This window comes from Pholcus phalangioides, unplaced genomic scaffold (assembly GCF_987345545.1).
Source record: "Pholcus phalangioides strain wild (caught in Gottingen) unplaced genomic scaffold, Ppha-v1.0 ptg000001l_1, whole genome shotgun sequence".
Lineage (NCBI taxonomy): Eukaryota > Metazoa > Arthropoda > Arachnida > Araneae > Pholcidae > Pholcus > Pholcus phalangioides.
In genome coordinates this window covers 2,155,396-2,183,385 of record NW_028301594.1, presented here as the reverse complement: position 1 = coordinate 2,183,385, position 27,990 = coordinate 2,155,396, and the positions used below count along the sequence as shown (strand labels likewise).

Here is a 27,990-nt window from a genome sequence, read left to right as displayed (position 1 = left end):
CAGTCTTCAACATTTTATTTTTTCATACACATATGGTGTTATATACATATTTTATATCACCTGAAATAATGTTTATTCAAGAAAATAGACTCATAAAAATATTGTAGCTTAATACAATATCTTAAAAATTATTAAAATTATGTTAACAATATGCTGCAGTAGTGACATAAATGTTGTTGAAGATTAACCGTGATTGAAATAGATGTGTTATTCAGATAAAATGAAGATGAAATTCATAAAACCACATTCAAAATGAAAAAGCAGTTGCAGACGATTCAATAACACCAGGAAGGAGAAATTAGCTGCTCTCAAATACCAAATAAGTGCGTTCACAATAAATTGAGATCTTTCGATACGTGAACATGGAGTGAAATCAGTCACTTGACGAAGAAAAAAGTGAATATCATTTAATAGTAACCTCTCAAAACTAAACCCCTTTGGAATGGAATAAACATACCCATCATTAAACTTATAACAACCACCTTCAAGTTGTTTTAGTGTGTGGACAAAAGATCTACAAAGTTCATGTATGGAAGCGCTTTAAAAAGAATTAGAAAAAAAAGAAAGAAGAAAACTTTGCAAGCGTGACGTAAAATTTTAAATGTACTAATGGAAAAGAAAAAGCATTTCTTAAGCTCCAAAGTGAATTCCGAACAATTCAAATCTATACACATGTTCAAGGCAAAATGTAACACATAAATACAAGTATATATAAAAATGATTATCTTTCATTTGCTAATTGAAGCATTGCAAGACCAGTTGTGCTTGTTCAAGCTATTTGTTACTGATATGACACACTTATAATACATTTATGTCCTAAACATGAATTCCAAGAGCTACTCTACCAGTCTTTGCATCCAATCCTTAGAAGATTGGTCTCTGGAATCATCTCAACAGTCCTGGTCCCAAACATTGGGCAAAAATAAATTCAGTTGTGGTAACAAAATTCCAAAATAATTTCATACGCAAATTAGAACATTTCATTATATTTGTACAACGGGTAACACTATTTTGCTATCGCTATTTTCAAGGAAAAAACAAATCATAGCTCAATAAAGGAATTATTTAAGCAAACTTGGATATTTTGAGAATGAAAATGGTTTATTGCATGACACAAGAAATTTCTCGTGATTTTATAATAGATGCCAGATAAATATCCTGAATGCATGATAAATATAAAACTGTATATGGCAGGAATCAGAGCACAGATGTGTACTGTGTGTGTGTGAACCTTTAAATTCTAATGAATGATTTTAGAGAACAGCAACAAAAATTTTGAGACATTTCAAGTTTCTCGCAAGGAACTTTGAAATGATTCAAGACATAACATGCACAATCTGATGTGGTCAAAACAGCTGAGGCAAAAAAGCTCAATGGACTGCTGCACCAACTTTTTTTTCCGATTTATCAAAAACTATTGCCAGTCCACAATCCCCCCCCGAAACCATATATATATATATATATATATATATATATATATATGTTACAGTAAGTGTGATAAATCTGGTTATAATGCAGAATTGCAAAGTATTTTGGTAAGTTCAATAAATTTCCCAAAATTTATCACTTTTTACCAGCGATTATGCATAGTACCAAAGTATCGCATCATTGGTAAACACGATAAATCATACTATATGATATACTATGCATGATAGTTAATAAATGTATTGTACCACTATATCAGGGGAAACAATAATAAAATTTGTTATTATATCGGGGTACAACTATAGTCACCACACATACTACTCATTTGGAATTTTTTTTCATATTTATCAAATTCACCAATTACACAAGGGCACTGCATAATCACAGATAAAGGTGATAAATTTCAAGTATTCATCAAATTTACCAATGACACTTGGGTATTATGCATATTTGCTGGTAAAAGTAATCAATTTATCAAACTTACCAAGATGATAGGTAAGTATGCATAATAATAATTTATTATGCATAATTTGCCATAAAATTTACTATAACATATAGATTGCACCAAGTCTCATTACCATAGATCTTCATATCCATCAAATTATATTCAAAAATTTTATAACGTATAAAAAAAAACAACTTGATTTTGCATTAATGAAACGAATCCAAACAGGGATGTGTAACATCTAAGGCATTGCACATCCAAATAGAAACCATCAAATTTCAAAACCGGAAAATTGTGCTGTTTGCATACTTGGTATTAATCAATGACCAAAAAAAAAATTTACATAAGTCTAATTTGTCAACAAATTAGAGTGGTTTAGATCTATCATTTTATATATGTTACAATATTTCATACGGTGTGTGTGTACATAAATATATTTATATATATATTCATAGCTATACTATACAATTTCATAACAATCAAACTAGCTTCTTTGGTCTGAGATCTGAAAGTTTTGGGTAATCTACAAATTCAGTACCATAGTACATTATCACTAAGAATGTCGCAGCAACCATTCCTGCCCAAAACAGCACAAATAGTAGCGTCTCAGAGCTGTACACTGAAAAAAAAAAGAGATAATAATTATGATTATAATTATGAGAAAGTTAAATATTGCAAATAAATTATAATTTCTTTATCCTTTTTTCAACTTCAATATTTCGCAATGGCTAGAATTTGAAACACCCTCACTGTACACATTGCAAAATTTGCAAGGAATCTGTTATATACCTAAACAACCATTAGGTAAAAAATAAAACAATACAAAAATAATTGATAAGATCATTTGTTTGTTTTAAATGTTGATATCACAATAATATTCATGATTATCTAACTAAAGTACAGTAGAGTCTAGATAAATTGAGTCCCGTAACTTCGAGGTTCTGATTAATCTGAGGTGCTGAAATTTTCAGATATTCCTTTTTGAAATTTCTCCGTCTTTCACCAAAAGGATGAGTTTTGCTCATTTTTCTCAATAGTACGAGCTATTTCAGTTTGAAGGGGTCTTGATCCGTAAAGAGGCCATTCAAGTATTACGTAAGCAGATTTTTAGCCATTTTTGACCCCCCCCCCTCTCGATGCTGACGTAATACTTGAATGACCCCAAACTAGGGTCTCAAGTAGATCCCCAGAGCAGAATTTTTCACAGCTTCCTTGATAGTAAATTTATATCGCAAAATAATAATAATAATATTCACATTGGGCAACAAGGCTGGAGCTTCTATCAACCACCATTAGGTAGTTTATGGATCTTGGAAGTTATGTTATGAATTAGGTGGTCAAATTAAGTGCAGAAAAGGAATAGGACACCCCCCCCCCTTCCCCACTGCAAAAGTTGTTTTCTATTTATATTTATGGAAAATCTGAGTTTTCAGGAATCTGAGGTGGTCTCAGTGCCATTCACCTCAGATTATCGAGGCTCTACTGTGTGCACATTTCCGGTAAGCACATGCATGTGAAAATTTTTCCCATGGAAAAATGACAAGATTTCAATTAGCAAAATAATTTGAATTTTTACACAAAATTTTTTTTAATGGTTCCACAGGTATAATTTATTCCACTGATCAGTATTAGAAATACCACATATTTTTTCATAAAAAAAGAATGCTTTCTTCTGATTTAAAGCAACTTTGCCCCCCCCCCCCAACTCAGGAAACAAATCCAGAAGAGAAATATTTTACGTATACTGGTACAGGAATATTCTCTCCATAGAGAGCAGGCAGACATTCAACATGATACTTATGTAACGTGAAAATTTCAAGCATTAACCATCTTCAGTTCAAAATATGCTATACAGTACCAGCAGGAAAAAACTGCAACACTGACAACATAAATATGTTAGGGCCATGCACCAATTGATTAGAAATTCTGCAGAGGAATGTGTACGAGGTCCATATATGGGCAAGTAGTAGTAGGTAGGAATATTCTTTCATATCAACTTGAAAGGAATATTTCTTTATTAACATGAATGTCGAAAAGAAAAGGAAAAAAATCTATTTTTCCTCTCTGTCATTTGCAAACTTTTTTTATGATTACTATCCAAGTACTTGAATAAAAATTGTAAAAAAATAATTTTATAGTAGTTGAAAGATAATTTTGACATTATTGTAATCACTAATTGTATTGTGTATATCAGGATACCAAAAGAAAAAAAATCCCATATTTCCAAAAAGGTATGTTGCAATCAGAGACTACAGTTTCACATTCATTATACAGTCACCTCCCCCCCCCCCACCCACAGTTTTTTCCCTTTATTGGAATTTTTTTTGCAACACTAAGAAATTATCCTTCACGTGTTTTGTTTACAAAATTTGAGTTGTATATGTTTAGGATGGCTTGCTAATGACATTATTGTCATCACTAGAGCCGTGGCAGTCCCCAAGAGAAATACAGTCACCTCGGGTTGGATTAACCTTTGGCCACAATGTGTGCTAAAGGACACAACCATTTGTGTTTGGAGTTCCACAGCCAACTGAAGAGACTATAAAAAATATTGTCACGTTAGCGAAGCAGGTGGGTGGAGATGGATTCAATGATATGGATATAGAGGAAGTTGAACAGCTAATTAATAGCAATTCAGAAGTATTGACCGAGGAGGAATTAATGCTCCTGAAACTGAAGTAAGTTGTACCGGATGAAGATAAAGAAGTGGAAGGCATGTCACGATGAGTAACATAGTGGAAAAGCTTCGCACGTTAAAATCAGCAATAGATTGTTTTCATGGCATAGATCTCTCTATGGTACTCTCTTCACATGTAGAAAAATTGGTAGAGGAAGCTTTGTCATCATATTCCAACATACTTGATGATATGAAGAAATGGCAAACAGAAATCACAATTGTTCTTTCAGAAAATATCTCCAACAATCACTGCACCCTCTTTTACATTCATTTATAGCTCTGCGTTACCCTGCTCTTCTCATGCTGTTCAATAAACAAGATATACAAGGGAAAAAACTATGGTTTCAGTTATTTGCAGATTTTCTATATTTGTGTCATCCCCAGAACCTAACCCCCACGAGTACGGGGGCTGACGTATTCCATATTTGTACAGATGTAGCGTGGTTGGTCATTCCGGGATTTGAACCCAGGTCGTCTGGATGAGAGTCAGATATCTTAACCACTGGACTACACGGCACGTCTTCAAACTGGGTTTAGGAAGACTAAGGGTATTTGGAATATTGGAAACTAGTTTGAGTACCGTATTTGTACAGAAGTAGCATGGTTGGTCATTCCGGGATTCGAACCTGGGTCGTCAAGATGAGAGTCAGATATCTAAACCACTAGACTACACAGCACATCTTCAAACAACAAATATATATTTTTTAACCCCTACACCATAGTGTCCCAATCTTTTTTTTTTGTCCCATCGCCCCCTTCAGAATTTTTTTTTTCTCCCATAGCCCCCCAACACAATATAACCCGTAGAATCCTATGTTATACTCTAGCTTCTTTCGCCTCCCCCAGAACATTCCATCACCCTCTAGAGGGTGTTAATGCCCACGTTGGGAATCACTGCCCTACACCAACAAGCTTTTGGCAACAAATTTGGATAATCTATATTTCAAGTATCAGTGATGGAACTGCTTTTTTTGTTAATATGTGAGAAATAGAAGGGAAAAAAGATTAGTGGCAGTATATAGATTTAACTTTGCCCTCACCTTTCTTTCCTCAGCCTCCCCTACTTGTTCTTTCTTTCTCTTATAAAAGATAATAGAAAGATGCATTATAGGGGTTGTGGGGGGGGGGGATAGCTAAACAGGAGTATGGAAAGAATAGAGAGGGAAAAAAACAATTTCTATTCATTGGATAAAAATAAAGCTCCGTTATTATGAGAAAAGTGGTAAAAAACAAAAGGGGGAAGAGCTGGAATGAATTTCTTCCATTTGAACGAGACATCTCGCCTGTGATTGCCAAGGGGTTATTACCAATAAAAATTTGTACTTTAGAAAAACTTAGAGAAAGCATCAGGAAACTCAGTCGAGTAAAGTTTGAAACCACTGACTTAAATTGCTACAACCATTGTATCATTACATGTTATTAAAACTGCCAAAAGATCAAAACAATGAATATAAAAGGTTCCCTTCTGAAAAAAAAAGTAAAAACTTTTATAATTTTTTTTTTATGACAACTGAATGAAGTTGGCAAAATGAAAAATGTAAACAAACTTGATGGTATCAACAAGCACAAGAAGCACATGGCCACTGCAAACAGCATAACAAGAGGAAGCTGAAAGTAAAAAGAAAAAAATTAACTTCATACCTGTCAATGAGTGAACTAATTTCAATAAGATGTACAGCAAGCACTATGGCTAACGAAAACTAAACAAAAAAAATTTCTGGCATACAGAACTTTTAAGTTCTGTCAACGATAAGAAACAAGACAGGCCTCACAATGGCAAAAAAAAGGAAGTGTGTTCTATTATAAAGATTTATTAAAAGAAATAAAAACTATTAAAAATACTTCTAAGAAAAAGCTCTAATGACACAATGTCTATGGTAGCACTATAAAATACGCAGATGCATATTTTGCTACTTTGGGAGAAAAATGTCATAGTATAATACACAGCTGCACATTATTCACATACACAAATCTCATTCAAAAATAATGAAATCTTTACATATCTGCATCAAGAAACGAGAATTCTCATTTTTAAAAAATAAGCATTGTGTTGAGAAAGGAGAACTCTTGTTTTTGGAGGCATGTGTGCGCTTTCTTGATAAATTCTTAGTTAACAGGATTATATATTTACAGTGGTACATACTTGCCTTTGTGAGTGAATATATTTACATTATATATGAGTGAAAATTTCAACAATATATCAATTACAAAAATTATCATCACAGTTTTAATACACATATGTTGAAATATCTTTATATCACTAGAAACTCCAATTTATATGAAAGTTTTAGGAAATTAGCCCAATGCAAATGTGTCAAGAATTGTGGATCTCATTTGCGAAAGAAATACCATTGATTTTCTCTATTCTCATCCATGCCCAATGCAAATGTGTCAAGAATTGTGGATCTCATTTGCGAAAGAAATACCATTGATTTTCTCTATTCTCATCCATGCCCAATCTTTAAAAAATATATTTTTCAAATATTTATCTCTAGTCCAAATTCTCAGAAACAAAAGAAAAAAAGCTGTAAATAGTATGCTGCATTATAAAGGGTGTCCGGTAAGTCCTAACTTGTCCTTTATCTCATCAACTGCTCGTCATAGAGATATGGTTCCAATTTAAAAAATGCTCTAATTGTGTTCGGAAATTATCCTGTACCAGGTTTGAGAGTGAAAATATATTGCATCACAAAATAAAAAAAAAATCGAAATTGTTATTTGGTTCCCCTCCAACTCTCAATTAGAAAGTTGTTGCCCTAACTTTTCTGACTCCAACAAAAAGTTCCTATGTTTGCAACTGCAATATTCACTGAGACATTCAGATTCAAAATCAAAGAAAAGTTGAGAAAGAACAGCATAAACTAACGAACAGTGCTTCTTTCATTTATGCTGTTCTTTCCCAACCTTTTCCCAGTTTTTTTAATTCAAATATTTCAGTGAATACCGCTGTTTTAAGAAATAGGATTTTTTTGGCTCAGAAGAGACATAGCAACAACTTGTCTGAAAGTTAGAAAAATGGGGAGAGACCATATGAAAATTTAGATATTTTATTTCGTGACACTGCATTTTCACTCTCAAAACTGATACAATGTGATTTCTGAACACACTTGGAGCATTTTTTAAACTGGAATTACACCTCTACGACAAATGGTTGATGAGATATCAGCTGAATCAGGACTTACAGGACCTTTTGTATAATCTATACTAAAAAAATTGATTTTTTTAAAAGTATAATCAGTGCATTACACACAGGAAAATATGGTACAAAAACAACTGTCTCCCCCATAGATTTTTAAACTTGTTTTAAATTTCAAACCACTGGATATGCAATCATATTTAGAAGCAAAACAAAAAAAAGTCTGAAATTTTGTCCATTAAAAATCAAGATTTTACCATGCTTCTCGACACAAGGGCACATACCCTTCAAATCTCTCATAAAGCAGTCAAAGAGAGTCATAAGAATTCATAAGACAATAAGATTTATGCAAATGTATGATAATAACTTACAGCAAAGTATTTCATATCTCTTTTCTCTCTCAGAGGACAAGGTTTGGTGACGCCTTCATTGCCATCTACTTGATAATTACCAAGAAAAAGGTCAATAGAATCCTAAAAAAAGCAATTACTTTCAGGTTTTACATTTTTTTAATGGATTTTTATACATTTACATTCAACTTACACTTCATTTTTCCCCAATTCGCAATTACATATTTAATTATTTTAAGGCTACCACACAATCAAAAATAACACTGAGATCTTACTTGTCGGAAACCATCAGAAAAATTGTTCTTGTAGTATCGAATCAAAGAATTCCAGCCGTCTTTCAATAAACCCTTCTTTCCTCTTTTACCTGTTCTATATAAAACACACATGAAAATAACACAATTACAACGAATACAATACAAAACTGTATTTTAAGAAAATGCACATAACACCCAAAAAAATGGATTTTCATATTTCAAATACTGTATTATTCCTCATTAGCCAGCATGCTAGAGAAAGCAAGGCAGCCTAGAAAATACTGGAAAATGCAAGTTACAGATACTAAATAATTCTTAAATACCTCGGTAACTTGTCTGTTCTCAGCTTAAAAAAATCTTTTCTATTTCATCAGCTGAAACATATTCCAGCATGTACAGGTTCATTATAAATTCTACAGAGGAATGAGTACGAGGTACAATTTAGTAGTACAGTAGACTCTGGACTATATGGTCTAATGTGGCGGAGAGGCAGGCTGGATAACAAAAAAGCTGGATAGGCCAGAGTTCGATAGATGCTCAGTTCCTACCTCCTCTCATAACATTAAAAACACCCTTTTTATTTCGAAACCCGCTATTATTCACATATTCTGACCTCTAAGTACAGGCCAGTACTTTATAAATGTTTGTTATGTTATTTTATTATATTATAAGGAAAAGGATGTCCACATATAAAAATATTATACACATTTTAATATAAATTTTATAATGTCTAACTTTATTGCGAGGGAACAAAATCATGTACACTGAACAGTATGAATAGGTACACACACTTTTAAAATAAAATACAGCGAAACCTAACTACAAAGATGATTGATATAATGATAAACCCCTCTACAATGGCATTTTTAAAAATCTTGTTTGGAATCGCGAATAGCCTCGGATGCAGTGATATCCTTTATTATCCCCTCTATAGCAATATTTTTTCAGGAGATTTTTAAACCACAACAATATTTTTAAATATTTCGCTCAAAATATCCTTCAGTATATTTTTAAACTCGTCACATATTTTAGTTCTTCTGAGGACATCTATCAATATCAGTATTTGGCACTACGTGATTATCAAAAGTGTTGATGAAGTTTTTGGTATCGCTACTTTTTGTATGATACACCAAAGTGAATTGCAATGAACCTCTTTACATGGGCAATGCATCCAACTGAATCATGTTTATCAACTAATCATGAAACATTTTTGCGGAGAAAAAGTATACAGTCAAACTTTGTAAGTGCGTCACCCGGTTAACACTGCACTCCGCTTACCGGGTTACTTTTTGGAAGTCCCAATTGTGTTGAGGCAAGAATTGGCACAGCTATGGCTTACTCCGTTTAACGAATCCCTCTGCTTACTAAGTCACATTTTTGCTCCCACAAGAGAAAAAAAACTCATTAATCAGGTTTGACTGCAGTAACTATGCTAATTTAGAAAAGATGGCAACAGGAGAATAAATTTGATGGAATGTGATGATAATGTTGCCTCTCTGTATAACGATAATCCCTCAACAATATTTTTTCCTGGTCTGCAGAATATCATTATATCGATGTTTCATTGTATTGATGTAGACTTAATTCTTACAAAAATTTCAACTTATTTCACTGTTGATGGAACTTGGAAAAGTAAATTATTCCTCATTTTTATCCCAGAGAATTATTATTATAGTTACTTAACTAGGCCGGATAATTAAGAGTCAATTGTAGTAGTATATATTTCACCAGCTGCTAACATTGAGTTTTACATTTGCTGCCGGAATCTTGAGTGAAAATATCTAACATACTTAGCATATTATTTTGTAAAGCTATATGAAGCTTTTAAATTGGAATTTCTTGCAACTTGTAAGTTACATGGAAATAGAACTTCTATTTTGTATTTCTTGAGCATGTGTACAAGATATCGGAAAGAGATTAAAGAGGGTTAAAGAGTCACGTGGCATTAAAATACAACATACTCAAACAATTTCTGAACATGTAAAGATATGTGAAATATCTTGAAATGGGAAACATTGAATACTTTGAAAAAACAGTGTTGGAAATTTTTTTTGGCTAATTTATAGTTCTCAAATAAAATTGTAAGGCAATGAATTGATGAAAACCATGGGAAACAAATGTGAAATAAATTATTTATGGAAAGAACAGGTTGTAAATGGGATAAAACATTTTATCAACATTTTAGCGAAGATATGAATGGAGCTTATCATCGCAACATTCCTGCTTTAGTTTTTTGTTTATAAAGCGGGGGGGGGGGGGGAAGGGGGTTAATAAATGAAATTATATTACAGCTAGCATACCTTGTAAAATCTGTTTTCAGTGCACCAGTCCCAGCATATTCTACACTGCAAATATCAGCGTTGTCAGCCCAAGCTGAAAAGTAATAACATAAACTGTATAAAAAATGTAAATAAAATATATGAGATTGCAAAAACATCAGCATACTAATTCTCACACACATCTGACAATAAATAATTATTTACTCAAAAAATCCAATTATATGCAGCAAAATGGAAATATAATGGATCCTATTCAACATGCTTGAATAGGATCCTTATAGTATTTAAGGCTTCTTATTTGGAAAAAGTTGAGAATTTTCTTTTATACTTATGATCACAATGCTATTTTTTTTTCTCCTAAAAAGTCCAGTGTTATGAAGTTGAAATGTTCGAGTTTTTACTTTTCACTTTTTTCAAAAGTTTTCTAACAAAATATATAATTTAAACTTGTTAAGAAACACGTATAAGTGAAAGTTTTGCTTATCTCAAAACGTTAATCCCAGTTTATCATCCAGTACCAGTGATTTTTGAATCCTCACTGCAGAAAGTTGACATAACTGAAATCTTTTGAGTATTAATGTTGAAATTTTTGTTGCAGCAAGAATACAGTGAAATTTTGGTTTATGAGCAAGCATAATTTGTTCCGTGAACAGGCATGTAATCCAAAATGCCCGTAAACAAAATCAAACTTCTCAAAACTAATGAAAGATGTTAAATGAGGGCCACATACCATTTTTATACATCGTCTCAAAATGAGAATGATCTTCAACTCTTTCGTGTTCACTCAAAATGCCTAACCTCTAAAGAAATAAACAAAAGGAAATCATATATATTTATTACACACTATTATCAGAAAATATTGTCTTCCGTGTGCAAAAATTTCATTTTTTTTCTGATAAAAACCTGAAACTGGAGCTGCAAACTCTGATGCGCAAGCAAACTTTGGACCACATTTGTCCGATCCAGGCAATCCATGCAGTTTGTGCGGAATACTCCATCTTGTGCACAAGGAGCACCACCATCACGCAACACCATGAAGTATCTGAAAATATAACAATGTGAAACAAAATATAACAATAAACCAACTAGATCTCATTCAATTCCTATACTTATCATGGTATAACAGAATCATTATTTAACATAGATTAGAAATGTTTTTCCCCTTACCCCATGTCAAGCAGGTCCTGTCTCAGACGATCTGTTAATATAGAAAGTCTATCCCAGCGCATCTTTCTACATTCATGATGGAAATCAAATGATTCATACCTGTAAATTCATGAAATAAAATAGTAGACTCCATACACTCTTATTACTTCATAAAAATAAGAATTTATCACAAGGTTTGACTATATATGTTCATGCCATCAATAGCCTATAGTGTTCATGGATTTCATGGTATTTATGAAAATATATGATCAACAGCATGTATATACAGTCAAACTTGGTTAATTCGAAGTCCAAAGTCACTGGGAAAAAGTTCGATTTATCCAATTAATCTACCCTGGATCTGTAAAATAACTGCAAATCGCAACCTAATCAACATTCACTTAGGATAATATTTATCAATTATTAAAGTTTTACCATCAGTTACAAAACTGTTTCCAAAATTTTAATCATTTATAACTATAATAGTTGATCTTAGCTGATACATTAATCTACTGTTCTGGAATCAGCATCACTGCAGAATATCTTGACCATGTCATGCTAAAAGCCTGATTTACTGAAACAGTTTATGATCATCAGTTTTGAAACTGTTTCCCAAATTTTGCTTATAATTCGTCCTATCAAGAAAATATGCTTTCATCAATGTATTACAACCTGAACTTTTCCATACTCTTGATGATAATGAAAGATTCAGATTTTCAATGGTATACCTTGATCCATAGGTCGAACAACATAATCGGTACCAAGTGGTAAACAGTTTTAAAATGGGCATTATTAAATTATCAAAGAAAGAAAGAATAGAGGAAAAACAGAATAATCAAAACTCTGGTTTTTGAAAATTTATTGTTTAACAATTTGGTCAAATAAAACAAAGAGCCTGACTTCCTTTAGAATTTTTCCAAACTAAATTTGCTCGTACAAATCATAATTTTTTCCCTCCAACTTTGAATTATCCAAAGCATTCGAAAAAGTTTAAATTAAACAAGCAATTTTAGCATTAAATTAGATAGAAAACTCTAGGTTAGTTCGTAAATGTTCGAATTATACAAAATTTGAATTAGCCAAGTTCTGCTGTATATAATTTTCACATTTTTAACTAAATGAAATTTATAACAGCATTTTCACACATGAAAAAAACTTGCAATTTTTGTATAATAATCACAACTGAACATCAATAAAATAAATATAAGGACCATCATTCATTACTTACTTGACATTTTGAAGTCCTGATGAACGAACCGCCTCTGCTAAAGCCTGCTCTAGCTTTTTTTCTGATCCAGTATGATTCACCTAACAGGATATGAAACAAAACAAGAAGCAATAAGTTACAAATGAATGATTGCATCTGAAATAAATATAATAATTTCCTTAAATTTATTTATAATATGAATACTTTCAAAAGTAAATTATTAAAAGTTGTAAATTTTAATTTTTTTCCCGTATAACTCATTTTATATATGAAAATAGCTATCTGAAAACTGGTTTTCAGCTGAAAAATTAGTACTGGGGCTCTAATTAGAACCCAGGGAATGACCTTGGTGAAACTGGCCTTTTGGTTAACACATACTGCAAATGAAAAATGATAAAAAAGAAACTTCTCTAATTTAATTTTGAATTTAATAAAAGGTTAAACTATTATACATATATTTTCATTCATTTAAATAATACACAGAATTACACAGTGAAAATCCTGTCTAACAATACCCTCAATGACAATAATCACCCATATAATGATATTACTCTCTGGTCTAGATGCACTTTTCATGGTGTTAATATATCCCAATTAACTCTTTTATAACAATACGTTTCTCTGTTTTTTTGAGTATCATTATATAGGCGTTTCACTAAGAAACTGAGTTATCTAATCTCTGTTTATCTGGAGCTTTTTATAAACAGATGTACACATTTCCCTCAGCAATAAGATTTTCTTGAAGATAAGGACATTATCATCGTCTGTAATTCTACCACTGATGATAATTAAGGCAAAAAATCTTTTGATTGAAGAAGCTGATTGATTTGTGACAGCAACAAAGACACATTAGACTTAATTTCACTACTACTACTATCACAAGTAGACCACACATGTACATTGCAAACATTCCCCTGAGAAATTTCTAATAAACTGTTGTATGCTGGAAAGTGTTGTGTGTGTGTTCCTAATGTATTCATGTTTGAAGGGTGCGTGTTAAAAAGTGATTATTTTCAAGTTGAAGGTAAAAGTAGCTGGTGTATGAGATATAGTGATTGAATTGACGATGCTGAAGAACTTTTAAACTGGGCTGCAAAGCAAATGTTGAACAAACTGACTTTATGCCTGTTGAATACATATATTTGTTTGTAACTAGTAGGTATAGATGATACTGAATCCCCTTTAAATCAATGCATATTGGATTTGGATTTAATGTCCTAGAATAAGCTTATCTCAATTACATCAGATATAATCAAGGTTTTACTGTATCATTTATTCTTCAAAAAACACATATTTGATACTTAAATTCTATAATAAAAAACAAACTATAATATACATAAATACATACAAAAAATATTAGAAAGCACAGACAATTAATTATGCATCATATAAAATGTGCACATTAATAGTAAAATTTTTTTACTCATGAATAATGTGATAATTCTTTGAATAACGCACCAAGTTCACGATTATTTGTGGTGGTCCATAATACATCAACTGATCCCTGAAGTGTGTATGAAAGCCATCCATCTATAACAGAAATTTGTTTTAATGATTAGATGAAAAAACTTTTATAACATTTTAATTTCAGAAAAACCAACTAAGTCAAATGAGTAAAACAAATGAGCTTCATATTGTAGTAACAGAAAGACTTGATAATAACTCTGACAACATAAATAGATTGAGGCCACACATACATGCAGAACAAACGTCATGTACAAATTATCTAGAAATTTACTAGAGGAATATATACGAGGTGCACGTGTGCTTAAATAGTAGCAGTAGTAACAAAGAGATCTAATGAATCATAATGAATGAGAAATGACTAATGCATAATCATTAGTATGTTTCTGCCACAGTTTAATTTTGCCAATATGAGCAAACTTTTATTTCTTTTATAATCATTTCTTATCACATTGAGATTAGTGAAAGATCAAAAATCATAAATCAAATTTCAATTACCATAATTTTCTACTTATAATGCAGTTGCCATATAATTCACGAAAGAAAATTTTGCTACCATGAGGAAAAAATTTCCTATAATCTGCAATGGAAAATTCTGCTAATTTAAAGGATAACAATCCTCTTATAATCCACAGGGGTGTTTAATTCACAAGTGTGGTATGGCCAACATGAATGCTTCAGTCCATAAACATAATGTACAAAACAAAAACACCACTAACCTTAACATTTGAGTAAACAAAACAAGGTAAAATATTTATTAATTTCAAGATTAATATCTAGACAATGATCAGTATCACCACTAATGAAATTTTAAGGGCCAGAAGGAGTTATTTGGAAATAAATGTTATCCCTGCTATTCACTGTAGTTACCATCAAAAAATTATTTTTGTGGATTTTTCTTAAAGAACTCATTTTTACTTCGAAATTGGGGGGGGGGGAGAGGGGGTAGTAGTAGTAGTAAACAACACAGCATAACACAGTGGCCTATAAACTATGCTAATGCGTTCAAATGTTTTTGACGCATAATTCTTGAATTATAAGCAAGAATTACAGAACAATTTTACATGATGAAAAAAAGATGTATTTCAGTTTATATTCTCTGAATAATAGCATAGAAGTATGAAAAAATGCATTACATGGTTCATAGAATTATTCAGCACTGGCTTTGGCTTGTATTTCAAGTTTGGTAACTGGCTCCAGAATAATGGTATTGAACCTCTAGTCTAGACACAAAACAACTTAATGTAATTACATAATAATATCCAAACATAATTCATCATACAATTAAACACTGTTACTACATATTTTATCACTACCTGAACAAATGAACTTTTGCAGCCATCATATTCAACAATCTGTTCAGTTTCCACAAAATTTGCAGGTTGTCCCTCACCGTCCAACCCTCGCATGAAGAAACGAGTGCCAGCACGGAATTTGCTGCGCCTTGATATCAGTGTCCATGTTATTGATTTTTGATGGATCATGAATCTTTTGATCGAAATAACTAAGAAAGTTAAGAAATTCTAATCCAAAAATATGGTGACTTTATAGAATACAAAATATATACAATGATTAAAAAATTATCTGGACAAGGATTTCTTTTAAAAACTAGGGCTGGGAATTGATTAATCAAATTTTAATCGAATATTTTTCATAACTATATAATATTAATTGATGCTATAAAATTGTAATTTATTCATTGCATGCACCTATTCACTAAATGTAAACAAGTATAAGAGTAGACTGGAAATTAATGCTGCCACTTGAAGCAATTTAATACTCGTATGATGAACATAATTTGTTAAAGCCTGGAATTTCTTCATTTGGATCTTGTGGGGTTTTTTTAAATCAATTATTTTAGGTTAGTCACAGATTTCGAAACTACTTTCGATCATACTGTCTCACATGTTTTCCTTCAAACTCCTCCCAAATGGAGGGACTTGAGGAGAGGAACTGATACTTCCAAAAATACGAACAACTACTGTTCATAGTGGGGACAATAAATTTTGGCCTATTCTTTCTAAAACTCTCATCACAAACTCAATTTGAAATTATCACAATTTTTCATTGAATGGACTTTTATTTCCTAATGCCAAAAACATTTGGTCAAAATATTGTTACAAATGTTTATAAATATGACCATTTATCAAAAATGTTATATATTGGTACAATAATTTAGGACATTTAATCAGTTTTATTAAATAAATAAAGTCAAATTACTAACTTTTTACACAAATTTTAATCAAACTTTAATTGGATTGATCAAGTCGATAAATTCAACTAAAATTTTTAACTGCGAATAACAAATGATTGATTAACCAACTCGATCAATCGAACCAGCCCTAATAAAAACTAAAATGTACTTTACAGAATATAGAATGCATTGCGATAATTAATAATAACAGGTGTTATACATACCAAGTCATGTTAAATACAAAATTACTTTTATATAAAAAATAAGATATTTGAAAAAAAAAGAAAAAAGATACATCCATGTATAACTGGAAGCCAGTACTGATGCAACTATTAAAAAAACAAGTGAAAAAATTAAATAAATGTATAATATAGCCATGTTTTTAAGAAACCAAATTATTTCCACAACACGAAACTATGCTTTAATATATTTTTAAACTTTTATCTGTCAAATGAATGAAAATATATAAATAGCATGCCAAAATTATACATATTGTATTTTAATTTCTTCAGATAAATTTGTTCGCAAGTGATTATAAGCATGCCTTAAGATTCCCAAAAGGCATGATGCAGAATTTTAGTATACCATGTGATCTGTAAAATATACAGCAAAATATTTCACTCTGATGTGAACCTTTATTTGAAAATTTATCACAGCATAATTATTTTTTACACACAAGGACTAATTAGACTAGGAACTACAGTTTACAGATTATTCTGAATGGCCTTTCTTCATGTCTCTTCCACACAGTGATTGGTGGACTAACAGCATAATGTGGGAACCTCCTACAGTAATAAAATAATGTGCAACCATTTTAGTGGAAATTTACAGCTGCATCTTTTTTATCAGAAAAGGTTCTGTTAACATCTGAGCAGGTATCAAACTAAAAAAAACCCTTTGAAAACAATTTTGTATGGCAGGTGAATGCTTTATCAACCTATTTTTGCAGCAGTTAGAGATGTAGCTATATATAAAACCAGCTATAATACCCGGCCTTGTGCCCGGGTTTTCTTCAATTTCTGTGGCAGGATTGAAAAAGTGACAAACCAATATAAAGGAATGAACTATAATACTGGCAGCATCAGAGAAGTAACATTGTTGCCCAACAGTTTTTTGGCTATTTCAGGTATCTGCTCAGCTCTGACAAACTTTTAAAGTAGCCTATCATTTTTGTTTCCTCTAACTCAAAATGACACATGCAGAGGTCAAATAAGTAGACGAAAAATACTGAACTTTTGAATGAAAGTAACCTATTTACGAATAGGTTGAATAATCCATGAGACTGTGGTGTCATCCATCACTAAGAGAGGAATCCACTTGCACACAGTACATGAAAGTCAGTTTTTTCATTGATATATATGGTGATACAGAATAAATAGCAAATTTAGAGGGAGGATGCAATTGGATTAAAATTGAAAGGAACAAAATATGAGAAAAAAAGATTTTAATATTTTCAAAATCAAATAAATAGCACTAAAAATTAGACGAACAATATAGTAGAATTTCTACTGTAATAAATACAATATAAATCTCACCTCTTGTTGAGCCAAAAGATCCCGCATAAGGTGAGAATTCCAAATAAATCGCTGCTCACCCTGAATAAATGTAAGATGTAAATATGTAACCAGTTGCTGATTCAATTCATTCACTTTATCATACTTAGAACATGACACATATTTTAAATAAATTCATATTAAACAATTTTTAACTGACTCTGATACATACTCTTTCGAAAAGTGGCAACTCAAGAAAGTCTGGACTTGTGTTGTGCAGTCTCTGCAATGTGTAACTCAAATCATAAGTTGTTGAAAAATAGAAATATGGAGTATTTAAAACAAGCTGAATCATAGACAGATATTGCTTGTTGAATTGAATCTGGAATAATGTAAAGAAAATAATATTAGGAAAAATTCATAATAACGCACTGTAACCCAAACAGCAGAAGTGGGTGCATCTTTTAAATAAAAAATTTTAAAGTCAAACATTACGGCAAAAACCATAAAATAAGATGAAGTATGATAAATCCATAAAAGTAATATAGCAATATTAATATCTGAGAACTGAAACACTAAATGTATATTAAGTAACCATTATTCAATTAGCTTATAACACTCAAGATATTTTCAGCATTTAAGTTTTTGTGGATTATGCAGTTTGCCTGTTCCAACTCTGGCTGCCCCTATGAAATTGTTTTTGTCTCCCTCTGCCAATTTTTTCCGAGGAAAAAATTGTCACTCAATTCTCTGTCAATTTTTTCAGAGGAAAAAATTGCATCTGGTTTTTTCCCTTAACTACAATAAAAAAAATGGGACACCAGCAAGTATATCACCAAAATCACTAATTTTCCCAGCAAAATTTCTGAAAAATTACCAATGGATGGGAAAATTAAGGGTTACTGAAAATTGCAGTGAACTGAAATGCATCTCAGGGAAAAAATGTTGAGCAATACAAATATATGCAATGATTATGTATAAATTACAGCCATAACTACTATTATATAATTTATAAGTTATGAAAATTATCTTCATTTACGATTTTAGTGAAAATTACGAATTGAAATAAGCTTCATTGAAAAAACAAAACAATTGTATAAACAAAGTCAAAATGCTGAAAAATATGAGAATGCCTAATAAAATAATGGACATATGGTCACTCTACTCTTTCTGTTAATTAGTGGTCCATTGAATTTCTCCAGACATATCACTGGTCCTTCGGTACACAAAAGTTTCGAAACACAGCTTTATTGCTCTATCAAATGCCCCCCTCCCTTCACTGTCTTCATCTCTTTCATCATAACCTCTTCCAGAGGTACATAAATATTTTATACAGGTTTTATACACAAAACCAAAGATTTTTTTTTTTCAAGTTAAGATCTGAGGTACACATATGTATACCTAACTTATAAATGGAGTTAGTAAAGGTATCAACCCTATCAATTAAATATACATAATTAAAAAAATGGGTTTTATTTTTATTTTTAAAGGACATTTTGACATACAATAAACACAAATCAATCTAACATAGTTTTAATAGTCAGTTTTGGCTCAGGTGTGAAGAGGCTACACTTATCAAACTACTTTTCTTATTTTCCATTGGAATGAGATTCTCTGGACAGATAGTAAAGATGTCTCTGGAATATGTGATGATCACACCATTTTTTAATTTAAGAAAAAAGATGTTAATGAGACAAGTGAAAAAATTTTCCAACCTCACATTACGGTTTGAAAAGACAGAGAAATTATCATCCTATCCTTGAAAACAGGCTACAACAAATTAACTTATACATGTGATGAAAGAAGTTTTCCCAAAGAAAAGAAGAATTTCCCAAAAATAAAATATGAGGCAAAAAAAAGAAGATAGAATATGTTGTCTTTCAGCAAAAAATGTATTGAGAAATAGGATTTTTTGGATGCTGTGCTGAAACAAATCTCTGGAAACAAAAATTTGTTAATAATATGGCCACCTGTGAGGCGGTCATTGCTGTAGTTAAGGGAGGCTGCAATGCCTCTACTCAGCACTTCATGCTAATAATATATGTTATAAAGAAGTAAAAAGTGTACCCCTGGTATATTCGTTAACACACTTGCCTGATATGCAAGAGGACCCAGGTTGGATTCCCAGAGAAGACAAATCACTTTTCCTTTCAAAGATTCATTTCGGAATAACATCCAGAAAATCCCATTTCTCAAAAGATAAATTTTTTTCACAGTATAAAGATTGAGAAGCATGGTCACTCAGAAGCTGTTACATTTTTTAATCTATAGGAAAATGTAGCATGTCTATAAAATTCTCTATCTCTCAACTAAACGTTTTTAACTGGGTGCTCTTTTAACTAATTTATTTACAAAATTATAATAAACATTTTAAATTGAAAAAAAGCATCACAATAATTTCTGTTACAAATAATTTCTGTTTTCATCATGACCGTGAATTAGAACATCTATAATTAATTAAAGCACCTAATTGATAAAAATTGGCAAAAGAATTCTTTTATAGTTAATAAATATTTTTGAAGTATTATGAAAAAAAATTGAAGATAAAAGGTTATCAATAGACCTGGTCCTCTGTAAGATGGAGTAACGTCCGAGCGTATGGGATGATATCGGTTTCTTCCACCCTCCATATAGGTTGATTATAGATTTCACCAACTTTTGATTTCTTTGTGATGACTATTAAATAAGGGCCTGAGAAGATAATTCAATATGAATTTGATATTAAAGATATTGTGCATACTTAGAAAATTTGACCAAACAAAAGAGAAATTATACAAAGAAAAGCCTCTTGGACACATTGGTATAACTAAGACATGATCTTGAATTCTTATTAACAAAATTTATGAAGAAAAATCTGTTTATTACATCCTAGTGAAGAAAGATAATTATGTTAATAATTGTATGTTACCCTTAAATTTATGGAAAAAAAAATGTCAGAAGAGAAAATAATGAGCTTACTAAATCTTACCAATAACAAGTTAACAATTTAAGAAATTATTCAGCTATCTTGATTGGACAAATTTTTTGTTTCAGTGAAAATGGTAATATTGCTAAGTTTTTGGTGAAAATTATGGTAATTTTATTAGTTTTAAATTGTGAGTTTGTTAATCGGTAAAATTTAAAAAATATCATCCTCATTCTCAGCTAGATGGAGATACATGGTGGTGTGGGAGGGGAAACTAACTGTGTAGGTTTTTAAAATTATCTTGTGTTTTATGGGGCAGACCAATTTATCTAGGTCTTCAGAGGAGAAATGCCCCCCTAGATCCACACCTAGTGGTCACCCTATGAATTCACAAATATTAGGCTATCATATAGAAAAAGTTTTTGTGATTTCGACCTAATCATATATATTATGTACATATGTATATCGTAGAACCTCATTACAGCAGACTAATATGGGCTAAACATTGTCTTTTTTATTGAAAGTCGAGTTGATAACAAATAATTCTTATAGGGGTGTAATGCAACAAGGTGTACATGAATGAAAGTACAGTAGTTAGCTAATTAACTGTGAAAAGTATTTATTATATACTCATAGCCCCCCCCCCCCCCAAGGCTGAGGCTGATAGTGCTCCAGACATGGGGCCCAGGATGATTTTCATCATTTTTTGTTTTTTCATGCCATAAATTCACTGTTGAAGGGCCCATGGAAAGTCTGGTCTGGGAGGCCCTGCTCTAAGATGTGGGAGCCATGCATATACGAAATAAAAAAACAACCTTCAACATAGATTTAATTGAAAAACATGTATGTATATATATATTGCGCTATTCTTAGTTTCTCTGGCTAGTGAGTGGTATGAGTAATGCAGCACATCCATATACAAAACAGCACAACAATCAATGATTAATCACTTGCTTGGAAATATAAAATGAATATAAGCAACCTTTATAAGCGATGTCTGTTACAATAAAAGTTCTACTGTATATATACAGTGAAACCTGTGTATAATGATATTGTCTAAACGATAAACCTGCCTATAAAGATATTTTCTTTGGTCCCAGTTAAGGGGTTAATAGGAAATAGTGCAAATGTTCAAACTGTCTACAATGATAGCCTGTAACAATATTTTTTCTAGACCCCCCCTACGGTATCATTATAGACAGGTTTTACTGTATACATATATTACTTACCTGCCAATAAATGAATCGTGCCCATGATGCCACATATTGCCTGGCTGGTTGCACTTGGAGGAATCTGATTACGATTTCCTGAAGAAAATAAAAAATTTATATCCCAAAAAATTCTTTCTTTTTTGCTAAATAATTATACATATAACAGTCCCTCATTAAGCAACCAAATTTTTGGGGAATTTTAAATTACCAGAAATTACCACGTACGCTTAGATGGAAAATATTGCCCTGCGATTTGACATTAATTGAGCCTCTAATAGCAAGAGGAGTAGCAAGGCAACAGAGAATAAAATCATGATTTTTTTTAAGTGTTGTATAATTTAGATTTACTTACGTTGTAAAGAAATGTCCTTGGATACTCTGTCTATTACGAGCAATTCATCTGAATCTATGGGTTCAATAAGGAACTTTTCTGGTGTTGTGTATCTGAAAATAATAATAGCCCAAGTGTAGAAATTACACAGGAAAAAAAATAAACATACAGCAATGCTGCTTATTAGAGAATCACAGATAATATTATCATATGGGTATTGTTATCACCTTTTGCAAAGAACAGAATGGACCAATATCATATAACATAGGAAAAAATATGTTTATAGTTATCAGGACTTTGAATAATGATATCAATTTTTTTCCTGCCGCAAGTTTTTTTTTAGTATTCTGAAGCTAAGATTCAGATGAACTTATTTTTATATCTCTGTCTATATATCTCTATCTATTTATATATTTTTTGCTCAATCACAAAATTTTACATCAGCATTGATCTAACAGTCACCCAATCTGCATAAACAGAGCTATAACTAGGAGTCTTATTTTTTCAAGGAGGTGGGCCAACATAATGTTTAGAAATCATGCATTTCACTGCAAAAGCCAATGATTTTATGAGTGTTTTTTACTTTCCACTGAAATTCCCTATCAGGAGCAACTGGCTGCACAAGTGTAAGGTCCTCAAAACACAGGGATACTGACGTGGCACAGATACTGGAAGACTCTGTATCTAAGCCAGGGCTGGACATAACAAAGGCACCAGGTTGTCATGGCAATTAAAAAATTAGTGTTGGCACCTAAATTTTTTTGTGTAATTACTAAATTGCAGGCCGAGAGCAGCATAAAGTGTACAGAATTTATAGCAGCATATCTGCCAACATATGAAAGAGGTCCACTGCCCTGAAAAAGTCAAAACGAGCATTATCTTGGACCTTTTTGTCTGGGTAAAATTTTTTTAGCTCCTGGGATTTTTTGTGATTTGTCCAGCCTTGATCTAAGTGACCCACCATGTATATAGCTGATGCACCCTCTCATACTTTTCTGGTATGCAATTTTTCATTTTCAGCTATTCACCGCTGATCATCCTGATGTCTTTATACGTTAATAAATGGTGGAGTTACAATAAATGTTGCATCTATCTGTTCATTATTCCTCAGTTTATTTTGGTTTTTTTTTAAACACTCAAGTTTTTGAAATATCACCATGAGAGGGCAAAAAAGGGCAACTCAAGTCGCCCAGTTGAATAGTCTATTGGTCTCAGGGTTACTCAAGATAAGACTTCAGCATCCCATGTGAGAAGGATCTAAGGAAATAGCTTAAACCATAATGCAGGGTTCAACAAATCCTAGTCACCATGGTAACTAAAAAATCTGCATAGGAAGAAATTTTCTGCCCATCAGAATAGCATAGCAGCAGAAAAAAAAACACATAGGCCTAAAATTTTCAATGAGTAATCAGTAGCTTTGGCAAAAAAAATATAGCCTACTTGGCTCTTATAACATTAGTTTGGTGCGTACATTTTTTTTCACGATTTGTCAAGCCCTGAAACAATGGCCAAATTATTTAGCTGACTCAACACCGCTAAATAAGATGTGTAACAAATAAGCTGTTGTGTTTAATGTGTTAATGCCCCCCACAAGGATGGGGCTGGCAGGTCTCTAGTCCAGGGCTCTGGGCAATTGTTATCTTTTGTTTTTTACATTACCACTTAACTGCACATGCATTGAATAGCCTACAGGATTTCTAACAAATCGATACCTGAAAGAATGTGTTGTGTGTGTATATGAGTAGCCCCAATGTATTTATATTGTTGGTGTACACTTGCTGTGTATTCTTGCTGTTGTTAAAAGTGAAGCCTGTAAACACTTGAATTTTCATGTAATGTAAATATCATGCTGCTATCTGCTTGCTATTTACGGAGAGACTTTTTGGAATGGAAGACTGACTCACATTTTGGAAAACTGCAGAAAACTTCAGCTGACTACCACTGTGCTGCCAGCAGGGTTTGAACCTGGATTGTCACAATGAGAGTCCAGTATGATGCCCACAATATTTTTACACAGTAAATTCTTATAAATAATTACTTATAAATAATCTGGCTAGGGGCCTGCCAAAGATCTAGCCTAGGGTATTGCTACTAACTACTACACTGGACCATACACATGCACCTCATACATATTCCTCTACAGAAATTCTAACAAATTGGTACTTTTATGTGGGAATGTGTGTTATGAGTGTATGTGTGGGAAAGAAACAGGTGTACCATAATCTTTTTCTTTCTTTGGCAATTTTTTTTCTAGCCTGTTTGCACTTTTCTTCCTGGTTGGTGATGGTCGGCCATTTTCTTCTGTTGGTGGTTTTTTTTTTTTTCTGCCTGCTATTATTATTTCTTCAGCTTCTGGGGGTTGCCATATCCTTTCTTACTATTAGTTATCTGAAGGTAACATCACCTTTAGAGTTCGCTACAAGCTTTAGCATGGCATTTGAATTAATCAAGTCTGTTAGCACACTAACAGATTTCAAAGCTTTTTTTTTTTATTCGTTATGTTATATGTTGTATTTTACATACAATTTTTATTCAGTATGTTACGTTCAGTATTTTTTGTTGGAATATTTCATTTGGAATTTGTCCTTAGGATTTTCTCAGGTTGTACACATTTCATATTTCTATTTTAATTTTTTGCAAACTAGCCATTGTAATTTTAATCCTGTAATCATGTTTTTATTGAACCCAGACAGCTTTTCTGCCTTGACCATTATATTATTTAAAAGATTGTCTGGGTTTTTATTATTTTCAATTTTGCATCTGGTCTAGAATGTTATGAACCCCACTGTTGTTACAGTGATGGCCAGCTGAAGTTGGTTTTCTGTGGTTCTCAACTTCAAAGCACAAATGCTAGCTGATCTCCTCATTGAAAAGTCTTGCCACAGAGAGCAACAGACCTACAACGGTGGAACTATTCAATCATTACACTTCACTCATAGTTAGAAAAATTGATGGCAACACTACACACAACAAGCATTACTCAGAGACAGACTTCACATTAAATTCACAACACACACGTGTATTTTCCAGCGTGGACCACCTGCTAAAATCTTTTCATTGAGACAGGGCGGCGGGCCATGATCTAGTTAGGAATAGGTCTAGGCTGTTATATTTTTAATCTCAATCTCTAATTTAGTTCAAGAAATTGTTTTGTTATTGTTGCTTATTTTTTTTTATCATCATTTCTTTGTTTTAACAGCCACAGTGTTATACATTTTTTGGCTATGTGTTGGAGATTTTTGCCTTTGGCAAGAAACACATCTGAAAGCACGACCACTTCATTCTTGACATACTTTCAGACCTTTTCCTTCACCAAAGAGAAAAATTTCCAACACATCGCCAAAAGGCATTATACTATATATAGCTGTTCTGGGGAGTCTCTCTAAACCTTTGACAAGTTATTATTTGCTTATATTTAAACAATTTTTGTGAATTACTCAATCAGTATTGGCAGTAGTGAAATACGTCATTGATAAAGAAATACTGCATATTCTATCTATATATATAATAAATACAGTTGAGTACACTTAAAACATACCCTGAATATAACATGCAATTTTGTAATCACAATTTTCGGCACATTCACTACCACATATTTTTACCTGTTATAACATACAGCGCTTAAAACATACACTGCGGATATAAGATACCAAAAACAATCTCGTAATTCGGAAAATAATTTTGATATAACATACTGTGTGGCAAATAAAAGCCTCAAAAATGAAGCAAAAAAACTGAGTTATTTGTACAACATGTATTGTGTCATGCAGGTGATATCTTAATGGGGTTTTTTCCCAGAAAACTGGGAATTTTTTATTAAAAAAAAAAAAAGAATTATTGTCGAAATAATTACATTAACTGATTAATTGTAAATAATTGCATTAGCACCATAATGATCTACAGATGAAAAATGCTATTTATTAGTAATAAAAAAATATATATATATCTACTCTCTAATATTAACCTTTTACTGGCCGAATTAAGATTTGAATTGATTTTCTAAATTTTTCTATATTATTTCCTCTTCTGATCCTTTAGTTTAGAAATATCAACCATAAAATTCAGGAAAAAAAATGTTCTTGTATGTTTTCTGGACTTGCCTATGTCCATAGAAACAACATTAAAATCAAAACAAAAACATTAAAATTTTATTCTTCCGTAAAAACAGGTAATTTAAAAAAATAAAATTTATGGCATAAGTGCTGAAATGAATGAAATTTTTGTTTTGCAAATTAAGTTTGGAATCTTATGCATTCAAGAAAAAAAAAATCAAGTGCTATCATGATAGAAAAATATTTTTTTTCTAATTAATAAAACTGATGTTCCAAATTGGAAACATTGGCCGTTAAAAGGTTAAAATCATGTGTTATTTAAAAAATTTTTTTTGTCCTATGCATTTCTGTAAAAACCACATGGAATATGCTCTTCAAATGATTGAATGTTCAATTTTTCCTGTTACATTTAGAATCACTTGTTAGATAGCAGTGACAAAGGATTGTTGTGATCGTGGAAAGCAGAAATCCACTCTTTTAAGAGCATCAAATCTCCATCTATTGAAAGACTATGCAAAAACAAGTTGATTGCCAAGTAAAATTTGAATGAAAATCATTAGCATAAACTTAAATGATACATTAAATCAATTAAATTGAGAAAAAAAATTATGCATAATCTATATACCCTGTAGAAAACAATATTCATTCTATATTTAAATAGTGCTGCACAAGCTCATTTCATTCAAGATATTCTGAATAATGCACTTTACACACGCTAATTTCAAGACCTCGCTTACAACATACACATCGGTTATAACACACACTTCTCGAATCACCTAGGGGATATGTTACAGGCAAACTCGACTGTACATCACAAAATTATGGCTACACATTCTGCGGCACAGGAATATATTATCAATGACACATATTTCACTAATGCCGATACTGAATGAGTAATTGACAAAAATTACTTATATATAGGATAAGTATATTATGACTCATCAAAATTTTAGATGGAATTCTCTTTAGATGAGAAAGCTATGTTACTTTGCGATTGATTTGATCCGAATTATTTTCATAACTTTAGAGACAACTTTACTCAAAGCATTTTAGCGACATAATATACAGTGTATAATAATTAATTAGAAATTTATTAGTCAATTACAGTAATTTCCGAGCGTTAGTAAAAAACAGGGAAACACCTACAAAAAAATACACAACCAGGAAAACTTAAATAACTATTGCGTTTTGGAGAACAAAACTCGAGGAAAATTAATGCACTTACAGTATCAAGCTGCTATAAACTTCCGATCTTTTCATTTTCCTAAATTAAACGCGCCGCGATTATTTAATTATTAAAATACACTATCACCTCCTTATAATTAATTTTTTTTTTCTCCGGGAAGACCGAAAACTCGGCAATCTTCTCTCCGCGGATGGGCAAATAATAATCACAGTTCGGAGATAAAGGAGGAGCTATC

The 27,990-nt window shown here is 31.8% G+C and overlaps 1 protein-coding gene across 1 annotated transcript; it reads right to left on the bottom strand.

Moving 5' to 3' along the window:
- Sac1 (phosphatidylinositol-3-phosphatase SAC1) lies at positions 1-27,962 on the bottom strand. The gene is made up of 19 exons (XM_089234824.1): positions 27,795-27,962; positions 22,539-22,630; positions 22,205-22,282; positions 20,634-20,761; positions 18,303-18,452; positions 18,113-18,172; positions 16,873-16,906; positions 15,700-15,887; positions 15,520-15,606; positions 14,378-14,449; positions 12,941-13,020; positions 11,734-11,832; positions 11,470-11,608; positions 11,297-11,366; positions 10,588-10,660; positions 8,309-8,402; positions 8,055-8,156; positions 6,095-6,155; positions 1-2,489 (listed from the first exon to the last, which is right to left on the bottom strand). The coding sequence occupies exons 1-19, from the start codon at positions 27,827-27,829 to the stop codon at positions 2,350-2,352; spliced, it is 1,782 nt and encodes a 593-aa protein (XP_089090950.1). The 5' UTR covers positions 27,830-27,962; the 3' UTR covers positions 1-2,349.
- Positions 27,963-27,990: the final 28 nt, after the last annotated feature.

Bases quoted from the DNA above. Each gene is read 5' to 3' on its own strand.
- Sac1 (XM_089234824.1), bottom strand. From the start codon at position 27,829: ATGAAAAGATCGGAAGTTTATAGCAGCTTGATACT. The intron at 11,609-11,733 runs GTAAGGGGAAAA...TTATATTTTCAG, and splicing joins CAGGACCTGCTTGACATGGG to ATACTTCATGGTGTTGCGTG. The intron at 6,156-8,054 runs GTAAGTTATTAT...TTTTACTTTCAG, and splicing joins GAGATATGAAATACTTTGCT to CTTCCTCTTGTTATGCTGTT.